The 13,632-nt window shown below is 34.3% G+C and overlaps 1 protein-coding gene across 1 annotated transcript in view; it reads left to right on the top strand.

The window, feature by feature from the left end:
• The window catches only part of LOC122810362 (TRPM8 channel-associated factor homolog), a 430,351-nt gene that overhangs the window by 292,432 nt on the left and 124,287 nt on the right, over positions 1-13,632 (top strand). The window contains exon 5 of the mRNA XM_044081946.1: positions 9,460-9,699. Coding sequence (XP_043937881.1) covers positions 9,460-9,699 — 240 coding nt within the window. The remainder of the gene's footprint in view (positions 1-9,459; positions 9,700-13,632) is intronic.

Raw genomic sequence — 13,632 nt, 5'->3', positions numbered from 1 at the left:
GTTTGCTACTGATAGTATACTTGACATGCAATAGCATCCAGAAAGTTATGCTGTTATAAAGTAAAAATATAGTTTCTTACATATATAAAAGTTATTATTGGAATGTTATCAAATAATTAGAGTAACAGTCACACTTTTACAAGTTAAACCTGAATCACACATAACTGTCATTCTTTTGGTGCAAGTTTTTGTTCTATTTCTGCTTTGAAAGCTGACCATCTGCTTTATGTTAACATTTCATACAAATGGTGCTTACTGAATCATTAAATGTTATTTCTTTAAATACATATCATTAGTGGTTAACATACTTTGAAATGCTTTTTATTGTTTGTATGTGGTTTGGAAGGGTTTGTGGGATTGATGTATAATTTAGAGGTGGCTTGAATTCACTTGTGAATGCCTTTATGTGAATTGTGACCAATAAACTGTTCATTTGCCAGCCCTTCATGTGGACCAGGTTGAAGCAGTTTAATTAGAGTCATGAGCACTTTTTTGATGCTGCAGGAGTTCTGAGAGAACTGTTCAGGTTACTTCTTCCAGTCTAAAATTAAATAATCATAATGTTTTAAATTATATGCTAAGCTGTCAGTGAATACAAGTTAGATTATAAGCAAAAGACAGTGAATTGCATTCTAAACCACTGCCAGTTATTAAATAGTTATCAATGCTTACAGTGTACCAAAAGGATAGTTTATATACTAGCCTGTAGAATGACACTTCTGATAAAAATATAGGATTGTGTTTCTCTCTTATGGTGTCATTTTAATGATAACAAAATGTAATATCTGAGAACAATTTAATATGGAAAGTTTGAATCTTAAAAGAGATTTTTCCATATGTTTCTTCAGCTACTATTAGACATAGCGTTGAGGGAAAAAAATTAGACTGATGCTAACAGTAGTACTAGATTAAAGAGTATCAAATATATAAGGGTAAATATAAATGTTCTATTATATAATACTCTACAATATGATTATAGGTAAAATAAAAAAAACTAGGAATATAGTAATACAAAACATAGAATACAAACAGAAATAGAAAGAGGTCAGAATAAGTAAATAGGTATACAGTAAAAGAATATAAATATATCTGTAAGGGTGGAAGGCTGGCATAGTGGTTAAGGTGTTCACCTTATAGGCACAAGGTGCATGGTCCTGATCACGACGTCACTAGTTGTCTGTTTTGTGCTAGATTTAACAAATGCACTATAAAACAACGTTTTGATTTTGCTTTGCACTATTTTGGCCGAAGGTTCAATTATACTATGCCGTCGGATCAACCGATGACCGCAATTCTCAAAAAATGCAAAGACAAGGATAAAGACAGGCATCAGAGGTCCAAAACTGACGACGAAGCCTCTTATATAAATTTCTGATTGTAAATGAATATCTACTAATATTAATAGAATGAATAGTCCAGTAAAGAAGGGCAATCTGTTTAAGTATGTCCAATTGCATAAGGCTCAAATAGTATTTCTGCAGGACCAATAAAGATGTAAATAACCTTTCAATAAAGAATTATTTGATTTTAGCAGGTTCTGGCTTTCGAGTTAGAGGCGACACCCTCATTTTTTGGACTTACTCATAAGTAATGCCTATAGTAAACAATAGCTATGATGATGAAATGGATTGTTAAGCATTGTGGAAGAGAAAACTATATACACTGGTGAACTCTAATTGGATTTCAGGGGGTGGAGCTAAAGATACAAAAAATTGCTTAGATACTATAACCTATTACATGGAAGGTAAAGTCATAATGGCTGGTGATTTTAACTGTATTTTGTCAGACATGGATTCCACTGCATATAGAAAGCTGAGAATTGTATCTTCAGCCAAACACTTAACAAATTTTGTAAATCTAATGAATTTAAAGGATATATATATATATATATATATATATAGATATATATATATATATATATATATATATATATATATACACACACACACACACACACATATATATATATATATATATATATATATATATATATATATATATACACACATATATGTGTACTAAGGAAAACAAACTCACTTAATTTTACCCATTATTCATATAGATATGGAACACAAATATTTATTCAATTTTTGTCTCAAACAATCTTGTATATTAGAGAGATTTCAATAGTTTCATGTCCATAGTCAGACCATATGCTATAATCTTTAATATTATTTTAAAAAAACTGACAATTTAATACATCACAGGAGATTACCAGGGTACATTATTAAAATAAAAGGATTCAAGGATTGGTATGTTAGAGATCAAACATTTCCTAGAAATCAGCATGAATGGTGAAGTGTCTGACATTGTCCTGTGGGATTCACTAAAGTCTTACTTAAATGTAAGAGTTACAAGCTGGTATATTAGTAAAACAAGGGAATTGGGACAAAGAGTTGAATACACTACAAGCCAAAACAGACACACTAAAGATGAATCTAAAATAAATGATATCATTCAGTCTGAACTTAAAACCTGTATACAGAATATGTTGAGGTACTTTTCCATTAACAGAACAGGCAGAATGTGCAGTTATATTGTTGATTTTTTTTTTCTTTAAAGGCATCTTCAGGGGAAACAATGAAAATGCACTTCAGTGAAACATGTTATTTACTGCTGCTCACTTTTATATGCTTGAGCTGTTTTTGCAACTTAAATGACAGCAGCAGCCACAGGCTGCTGGAGGCAGCAAATTCAATGGGAGAATAATAGCCAGGTGTTTAGTTTGCTTAGTCTCTGTTCCCAGTACAACCCCTCCCACCAAAGGAAGCAGAAGGATGCAGCACAGCTGGTCTGTGGAGCGAACCCAGTAGTACTGATCACCAGTGACAGGACTTCTGAAGGAAAAGGCAGCCCAGCCACAAATACTGGAGCCTCATCATCGTCCAGTACTCAGGGCAGGGGAATGGTGCAGGCTCAGCCAGATGATCAGGGGCTCCAAGCAGGGTATACTGGAAGAGAGGGGAGGTCTTCGTGTGGAGCCCAGAGAGGTCAAAGTTACAATTGAGCTCCAGAACAGGCTGTAAAAAGAGAAGTAGCATCTGCCGAATCATGACCGTGAGAAAAAAACTGCTGAATGAATGCACAGCAGCAGACCTTCTCTGCCTGCCAATAATAATAAGGGGCCAAGTTTGGAAGAAGAAATGCTGGGTGATGATCTCTACAACCCTTACAAGTTCACAGACAATCGCTTCTATAATAATGAGGTAGATAAACTCACAAGCACAAAAACATAAGCAGCAGTCACTTGACATCAACCGTACATTCTGCCTGCTGCCCCAATAGCAGAAAAGTACCTAAGTTGAAATTCTAAATTATAATTTCAAGCATATTCAGTAAACACTTTAAGCTTGCATAAACTTGCTGTTCGATCAAAGAAAATGAATAAACTAAATCATATCAAATAAATTATAACATATAAATAATAAAAAAAGAAGTAAAGACATATATTAATGGTATTCTTGAGGGCTTTAAAATATTTTATGAAAATATAAATAATACAAATAAACTAGATAATGATGGTGTAGTTGAAACGTTTCTAAGGGAAAACATAAATATTAAAATAAGTGAACAAATAGAAAAATGATAGATTATTCACTTTAACAGAAATAAAATATCAAATAAAAAGTTAAAAAAATAATAAGGCACTGGGCTTAGATGGTCATATACCAGAACTATATAAAATACTACCGGATGATGCAGTTAAAATATTAGATGAGATCTATAGAGAAATAAAAACAACTGGTGATATCTCCCCATCATGAAAATCTTCCCTTATATCACCTATTTTAAAACAATATGAGGCTCCTACAAAGTGTTCATCATACAGACCCATTTCACTTTTAAATTTGTGGACTATAAGATGTTCATGTCCATTTTAGCTAACAGAATTAATCTATGTATACCTAAGCTAATTAACAACGATCAAACTGTGTTTATTTTAAATAGACAAGTACAGGATAATATAATAAGATTTCATACATTAATAGAATATTCAAATAAAAATAAAAAAGAACTTTCTGTCATTAGTCTCTTTTTAGATCAGGCTTGTGACTCGGTTAATTGGTTGTAGCTGTTTAAAACGCTTAAAGTGTATAATTTCTTACCTGAGCTAATTGCATTATTTTCTCAGTTATACATTAACTCTTGTGCCCATGTTAAAATATGTTCTTTTCTTTCTAATTCCTTTAAATTACAGAAAGACACAACACAAGGTTGCCCATTATCACCTTCACTTTTTACATTAGCTATTTTGCGAATAGCATTAGACCCAATAAGAACATTAATGGTATCAAAATAAAAGATTTTGAATTAAAGATTCAGCTCTTTGATGATGATATTTTACTAACAATAGGAAATGTAGAAAATTCATTAGAATACATATTTAAAGTCAGTTTGAAGAAATCTTCAACTTAATATTTAATAATAATAAAACAAGTACACTAATCAAAAAATAAAAGAAAATTATACAAAAATATTCTAACTTCAATTGGAATAACAATCACATGAAAAACGTTGATATAACTATTATGTCTAATAGTAAAGAAATGAACAAAGTTTCAACAGGTTGTTGATACAATTTTAAGTTTAGTCACAAATTGGATCAAATTGTTCTTTACCATGGAAGAACTATTAATACTTAAGATGGTAATTCTCCCTAAAATATTTTTGTCTTACAATTTTTAGTACAATCTCCACCAAAAGAAATTGATGAAGACGATTAATAACATTCCACCAAAAGAAATTGATGAAGACGATTAATAACATTCTACTTAAATTTTATTTTGGCATCCTAATAAACCAAGAGTTTCCTTGGATAGGCACAAAAAAGGTTGGGATAATGGTGGAATAAGATTTCCTGATATTCAATTGTATGTTACTTCAATTGTAAAAGTTACAGCATTGTGGATAAGCTAATCTAATGATTCAAAATGGAAACAAATACATCAAGAAATATTATTAGTAAAGAATAAATATATCACAACCAGTCATAACCATAGTCCCTAATGGCTTTATTTGGTTATTAAAAGATTTTTAGTAAATGGAATTATACCCACTTCTCAAAGTCCCTATTTTAACAGCATTGTTTCCTCTTTCCAAAAATTCACATATTTTAACCATTGTATTAAAGACTTAATATGTTCTGTGTTTCTAATTGCATATACAAATGACTGCTTAGAAACTAATAACTTCAACAAAGTGCTAGTATTGAAACAACAAAGTAACTTAATTTATTGGCATAATTTCTGAAATGGTATTGATATATCTACGGACGGTTAAAAATTTATGATCCAGATGCAATCAAGATTCTGCAAATTGGTTAATTTTACAAATATTTAGAGACTTTATAAATACAGAGATAAATAAGATATTGAATCTAGATAAGAAATTGTCCCCCAAATTATTGGAATTCTTAAAAAAATAGCAGTAGTAATCCAATGAAAAATAAATCATAATTATCACAGATTTATAAAATTCTTATTAGATTTTGCATATTTAGACAATTCCTGTTGGAACTATTCCTCAAAAATTAATAATGAGGACTTCTCTGAAGAATACAAGAAAATAACATTAAAATCTACACGATAAAATCACATCTTTATTATATTGGAAAGTGTTCACTTGGAAATTCTTATACAAAGCTTTTTTCACTCCTAACAAAATTACAATGATGTATAAATCAAATAGAGTTAAATGCTGGTGATGTGATTCTGAAATAATAGCGGACTGGACGCATGTGGTATATGAATGTGAATTCATCTCCCCTTTCTGGAAAGAAATTAATAACTTAATTCAAGTTCTATGGTCAGATAGAAGCAATATTTCTAAATCTTTAGTTTTATTTAATGCTCTGATTCCTGAGTTCATTCCAAAAACCCAAGTGCCTGTTCTTTGGTCTATTCTTGCTATAACCAGAAAAATAATTGCTAAAAATTGGAAAAGTAAAGTTACCCTGTCTAGTGTTGAATTTATTAATATGACAAAAATTGTTCACAGTAGTAGATTGCAAACTGTAAAGATGAGAACTTGTAATGTTACACGTTCATATAAATCTTGGCTTAAACTAAAAGACTTATTTGAAAAATATTAATTGTTCTTGATATGTATGACTTTCATGTATCAATCAGCTGTGAATCTATGCAGATAGTTATTTGTTTATCTGTTTTAAAAACAAAAATAAAAAAGAGCTGGTAAGTTTTAGTCTGTAATTTATAATGTAAATATGCATGCTATCTTTAGGGAGTTTGCGACCCTGGAGTTGGTATATATAGTTGGGGGTGTATGTGTGTGGGGCGAAGGCCCCCACCCGTTTTCATTTAAAATCTGTACTTTTTGTTTTATTTTCTTCTTTTAAAGGAAACTAGTTGGGGGGATTTGCCCCCACACCTCCCCAATGTGGGGGGGCTGCGCCACCCACACCCCCATAACTGTATGTACCAACTCCATGGTCGCACGACATTGGGGAGGGGGACAAATCCCAGTTTTATGCCTTGAATACTGGTTTTCGATCAAGTGAAATTCCAATGAAATGGGTTTAGGGTATCAGAGTCCAATGTCACATTTTTAATAAACCAAAACTGAAAACAGTCTCTTGAATTTAACATCCATATTGCCTCCTTCCCATTTACAATAACCTGTGCATGAACATGTGATAACCAACTGTAGGCAGATATTTTCTTCCCTTCGTTGGCTTATACTGATTTCAGTTGCTGTATGTCAGTTCCCTGCACCCTGTGATAGTACTGCTGCACCCCAAAATTAGCATAGTAGGTAAATGGCATGTCTGTTCCTTGCACCCTGTGATAGTACTACTGCACCCTAAAGTTAGCTCATTAGGTAAATCATATGTCAGTTCCCTGCACCCTGTGATAGTACTATTGCACCCCAAAGTTACCTCAGCAGGTAAATGGTATGTCAGTTCCCTGCATCCTGTGATAGTACTATTGCACCCCAAAGTTTGCTCAGTAGGTAAACGGCAGGCTGGTTTCCAGAAATGTAAAGTAAGGATGGTAGTCAGTTTCCTAGCTTTGTATTTTGTGGTTGGGTTAACATAATTGGAGAACCAGACATGACGCTTTTTGCATTGCGCTCTGAATAAGACAGCCAGGTCAGAAAGGCAGTCCCACTGAGCTTCTTCTGTTAATTAATGATGTGAGTAAAGGTAGCTTCTTGATAACCTAGACGTTAACACTGGTGGGAAGTTGTAAGATGCAGATGCATGTGAATTGTTTTGTTAAAATTGTGTCCTCCTTCATGTCAAAGGTTTCTGGGCTCTGTAAGACTGCCAACAGTGCTTTTGGTCTTTCTGCATCTCTGGCAGGTATGGCTTTGTTAGAACTGGTCTGTACCTGACATGCAAGCCTCCTTTCCTGACTGCATCATGCTTTTTGATCTGGTTGTGGATAGTGACAAGATTATGAAGCAGTGTAGTGTAAAAATATCTCTAATCACATGAGAACTGTTAGAGTACCAGTTAGCCATCTACCACATAACATAAGAATTTTTATTTAGAATTCCAAGTCTGTCAGTAATCCATGCATGTGGAATAGTGTCAAAGGCCTTGACCAGATCCAGATGTGTATGAACTGCATAACTGTTGTCTATTGCTTCAATTACTTTTTCAAGGAAATTAATGAAGTTAAAGAGATAGGGCCTTCTCTAGACAAATCCTACTCTAATCACCTCTTCTCCAGCCATTTGTGCTTCACTTATCATCTTGGCTAACCACCACATCCCCAAGGCCCCTTTCATGCGACAAGCTTCAAAGCCAATTGGAGTTTGCCTTAATGTGATCATATATAATATTTTACAGGTGTTACCTAATTTCCTGGACCTGTTTTATAGTGCTGTTCAGTCTGCCTGCCTGCTAGGATTTTCTCACTGTTTTGAGTTCCTCCTTTAAGCTCTTCTGCTTGTTTTCAGTGCTGCTCCCCTCCTTAACAAACTACCACAGCATAACATTGCACTCTCTTTTCCTCCTATCAGCTAACTCTGCTGAGTGATGGTTGCAGTAACCCCATAACCCATGTCCAGAAAGTAGCACAATGTTTGATAGGTGAGGTTCATCTCCTGCACAGTAGTGAATGATGTGCTTGGATAAAATTGTCAAAGGCAGTCATCACATCAAACCCCCCTGCTATTTGAGAACTAAAACAAAAAGGTAATCCAAGTAGGAATGACATCACCCACCTCTGGATATTTAAGAAGACTCCTTCAGTGAGAAATTACATTCCCTGAACAATTTTAACTATAGACAATTGATGATGTAAAGCCTTGCATACCTTGCATTGTGTAATGGCATAGAGACATGAGAAAAGCCCAACATCCCTGGTAAGCGATATCAGAAAGAATATCCTGGCAACCAGGTTAACCATCTTTTCTGAAGAAAGCAATCTCCAGACCAGAATGGATTAATGGCAGATATGTCATGTCAGACTCCCCAGGGTCACACGACATTGGGAAGGGGGACAAATCTCTGTTATTCTCCTTGAATACTGGTTTTCGATCAAATGAAATTTCGATCAAATGGGTTTAGGTCAAATGGTCTTTCGATCAAATGAAGTAGACCCATATATATATATATATATATATATATATATATATATATATATATATATATATATATATATATATATATATACACACACACACATGCACACTAGGCTAACCTTGTGTCTTTAAACTAAGTACCTTAACCACTGTGTTTGTGTGTGTGAATGTGTATGTGTTTACATTTACAGATACTTAATAAATAACATTTTAAAGTATTCTGTAAGAAACAAATTCAGAATTTAAAACAGCGTCAGTATTTTTGATTTGAATGCAAATTTATTAAGTGTATTCCTTTTATTTGCTGGTATGGGTTGTCACCAGACTTCTTTGCTTATTTATATTCAGTAGCAGTCTCTAGATAACATCACTTTAAAAGCTCCTTTAATACCATGCAGAAGTTTCTGTCCCTGGTACAGTTAATGCACTGATAGCTGTTGGGCTTATTAATCTTTTTTTTCTGGATTCTTTTACCCCAGCAGCACAACTCCAGTTTTGACACTCTAGGATGACAGCTGAATTGGATATCCATTTCCGTGTTTCTGTCCACCATACATGTGGCATGCAGTGCAACACAGTGGGTCATGCATTTCCCCACACCATGCTCATTAGAGGCTGCCTGAAGCAGTTTTCTTTTTTTTTTTTTGGTGCCAGTGTGTCTGCCGGAACATCCTACCCTCTAGTACGAAGAGCATTCTCAGAGGTGTTCAGTCTTCTGGACAGAACCCCAAACACCCAGAGCTCACTTCCAGACCAGAGTCACTGGCTTGACAGAAGAATGCTTTACTGTGCTTCAACATGACAACACTCCATGTATTTAAAAATTATTGTGTCATATTTAGCCTATGTTCATAAAACAAAAATAATATCTACATTAATTTACTGAGCTGTTTTGCATGATTTACACAGGGCAAACCAGTAAATCTGAGTGGCTGAACACTATTCGTCATTACCCTGGAAGATGGGCAGAACTTGCTACTGAAAATCTTATCCTGACAGTACCTTCTGACCAGATTCGTTCACTTGACAATCCTGATTCTGTTCTGTTGATGTGGGATAAGATCATGAAAGGTATCACTGAGCTAGCTGCCACACCTGAGACATTTGAAAGACCAGAAAGGATTGTAGCTGACATCCAGATATCTTGTGGTGAGAAATGTTTTGTTTAGCTTGCAAATTGTGTAAGTATGATTATGGGCTAAGACATTTGAAAGAATGTAATCAGCACTTACTGTCAGTCATTTAAACTTATTATGGATTATGTTTCAGTTTTCTGTTGGACTAATTTTTCTAGGATCATTAGCCTGATTGGTGTACCTATGATTTAATTCTGAGAACCAAACAGCACTCATCTACTGAGTCACAGCCTATTTTTCTAGACTAAATTATATAAGCTTATCACACATCAAACTATTGTAGAGGAAGGAAATGCAGAGGCACACATTGCTACTAGTACTTCCTTATATGAGACAGGATTACTTTACAGGTACAAGTTACATTCTAGGAAAGTTTTAGCATTGTTCTTAATAAAAGCCAGACTTCACTAGTGAATTTACAATCATACCTAGCTTTGTTACCACTACATGTAAATCCGTACGAATTTCAGGAGGAGTCATTACTGGGAACATTGCAGGTGCTGCAAAGAGCACTTTTGGCTAACATCAAAGACTAATTTCATGAACCTTTAATCATACTTTGACTTAGGAATGGGGTCCATTCCCATCATGGTTTTAGAAACCCAGACCAAACACTTAGAGACATTAAGAAATAGAAAGTATCTACAATGTTAATTAACAAGTAAGAGAAGTAGATCATTGTACAGGTAAGTACTTCACAACCCATCCAGTCTTCTCATTTCTGCCAGTTTTGGTTATGTTTATTCTTTGCAACACCCTAGATCCTTCTTCCCTCAAAAGGATTGCATTATGCATGTGTGCCATGTATCGCTGTATTTCTGTACCTCTTGTACAGCTACCACTATAACTGAAGAGGGATGTTTGGTCTTTCATCACTCTGTGAGAAAAACATTTTTCTCATACTGAAATCAAGTCATTCCTCATCTACTTCAAACTATGGTTTCTTGTTGTTGTATGTCTGTTTTTCCAGAAGATATCAAGTTGGATATAGTAGCTTAAACTGAAGCAGTGTTTAGAAGTTGCAAGCTGTTCAATTTCCTGTGCTCAAATCCTATTTTTACAAAATTCTACAACTCAGTGGCACTTTACATGATGTTGTGTGCTATCTGTGATGCTGGATGTATGGAAATAAGTGACGAGGAAGCAGGCATATCTGGCAGGATTAGAACCAGCTCTCATCTGCGTTTCAAAAAACAATGAAATGAAGCCTGCCACAAAGGTGATAGCTTAAAGTTACACACATACAGCTACCTCTGTTATCTAAAAATGATACACAACTGCAAGTGCTTTTAGAACTGCAAAAGGAAAGAGGTATGTTGCTGTAAAGGGAAAGCTGTCACCTTCAGGACAGATGAAAACAAATGTGGACCATAGCAAAATAACCACCGGAACCATCATCCTAATCCATTGGCAGTCCCTACAGCCTCAACCATTGATAACATTAAAAAGACCACATCCATATCCAAGAAGGCTTAAACTGATATTATTCAGGAATATCCCTCAAGGCTGCCACTGGAGAAGGCTGTATGTATCCCAAAAGAGAAAGCTTTAAAACAGGCTCTCAAGAGGAAACATGGGGACATGTACTTCCAGAGGATCTAGTGTTAAACACTGGTTAAATTTAAATTGTACCATTGCAGATTTGTGGATAGGACTATGTGCATACTGCCATGTGTTGGGGCAGTAGCAGGGGTTGACAAACTGTGACATAGACTACTTCTCTATACATTGTTGACATGACTTGTGTGATGGAATTTGAGTACTGTGCTATGTATTGGTGTTACAGTAGTTGGCAGTTAGTGATGACATTACACTGACACTTTGCAACATCATACAAGATTTTCAGGGGGTTAGGTTGATTTTTGCTGAGAAGGCTTGAAGGATTGCCAAAAGAAATGCCCAGGGCTTGAGGGATAATTCCTTTGATGCCAAGGGAAAGAGGAAAGAAAAAGTTTTTACCCATTCCCTTTACTAATTTTTCTTTTTCCTATAATTTCTTCTAAACTTTAGCTGAGGTACTCCCAAAAAGAAAGCCTTTCTCCATAAAAGTCATTTAAAAATTGAGCTTTAAAATGTTCTGAAAAATACTGGAGTCTGACTAGGCATCCCTGTGCCCCTTGATCCATGTGGCTGAACAGGGTGACAACATTCACTGCATCATAAGTGCATTTTATTAAGTAACCACCACACTCGCAATAAAACACTGAACATAAAACAAGACAAAAAAAAAAAAAAACTCTGGTAATGGTATGACAGGCTGAAGTCATATCTTGTGTAAAACTGTTATAGTTTTACATAATGACAACATTTTTGATATACTGTTTCAACATACCTTTTAAATATAATTTTTTATTTTTATTTATTTTTAAATGTATCATAAAGTAAGGCATTAAGTTTCATATTAGTTTTATGACTATTTCTTGTATGTGTTATCATGTTTTCAGTTTGTTTTTACATTTAGAGTGTCTTGGTTCTTGAAACTTTTATTAAGTGGAATGGTTTATCATGTGATCTAATGGAGGGGTATAATAGGATGGTGTTTTTTTTTACTGATTTGATTCTGATGAAGTAACTTGTTTACAAAAGCGCTTAATCCTGGTTTGCATTACATTTACCTGGTATTACATCTGCCATCACTAATACATCTACACATTTTACATCACCACATTTGACTATCCTAGAGGTTGACCCATTAAAACCTGTAACAGTGTCTCTCTATTTCTTTGATATTTTTGCCCCTAAAAAAGTGATTAAAGGTGCTATGCCTACCTTTTCTTTCATCTCCAGGCTACATTCAAAGTCCCAGGGTTTCCTCAAAATATTAGTAGACTGATGGTTTGAGGGTTCAATAAACTACCTCAGCAAAACTATCTGTCCCAGACCATTGCTCAAAGGTGGACGTATAAATCTGTTGAGAAGCCTCTTTTGAAGTATTTCTCTTTTTCTTTAACTGAGGAGAAAGATTCACACAAGACAAGTCAGAAGCCATGGTCAGGTGTGCCAAAATATTTTCAGGAATACATCTTAAAGAATTGAGCCTTCTTATGGTATTAGGTGAGCATATCTAAACAATCTTTGGTTTGTGATTTACTGTGGAGTTGACTGGTAAGAGAAGTTTTATTTGAATTTATCTTTTATTTGTTATCACTGTTTTTTACTGTTTGTAGGCAGGAATTGATAGCTTGTTAACAAGATTTACTTTAATTTATATTTTGTTGTTTTACCTTTAATCTCACCGCTGGCTGTTAGAAAGGGATAGGTTTTAGACAGGCAAGCTCTATCCACTCCAAAGGGGCTAGACGGCTATAAATTTGAACAGACTGGTGAAGAAAATCCTGAGCATATCTAAACAATCCTACCTTGGTTTGTGATTTATTGATCTTTATTGTTAAAAAAAAGAAGTGCAACTGCAAATGATAGGGATAAATTGCAGCTTTTTTTCCAATATTTTTATTAAGGATACAATAAGAGAATAAACACTGTCTAATACATTGATGATACTGAACAGACAGCTTTTAACAACAATTAAACTAAATCAACTATTTACATTATTTGCATAGGCCTGAAAAATGTTTGAGTAGTACACATTTTAAGAAAAACTTTCAATGTAGCAAACAATGATTAAACAGGTTAAAAATCAGTTCGGAAAGTCTCAATTAGGTTTGAAACCTTTGTCCATGGATTGTTAGTAAAACTCTTCGGGTATATTCTACATTTTTTAGTTCTGACTTCCTTGTTTATGGTTTCTTCTAGTAAGGAGAGAAATTCACCAAGACTTGGAGAGGGTAGAGGTCCATTTCCTTCCTACTGCTAATATTGTTCATAGTAAGTATGAATCTGATTTATTCAATATTAAGAAAAAATTAAGTTTTAGTTAATGTGAAGTTATCTGAAAAATAAAGCTGAAAGAAAATCCCCAGTCTCTCTCCAAAAATTCCTTAGTTTA

This window comes from Protopterus annectens, chromosome 8.part1 (genome assembly GCF_019279795.1).
Source record: "Protopterus annectens isolate FY-2018-M chromosome 8.part1, PAN1.0, whole genome shotgun sequence".
In the NCBI taxonomy this organism is placed as follows: domain Eukaryota; kingdom Metazoa; phylum Chordata; order Ceratodontiformes; family Protopteridae; genus Protopterus; species Protopterus annectens.
The sequence above is the reverse complement of the archived record's forward strand: the minus strand, read 5'-3'. Positions and strand labels throughout refer to the sequence as shown.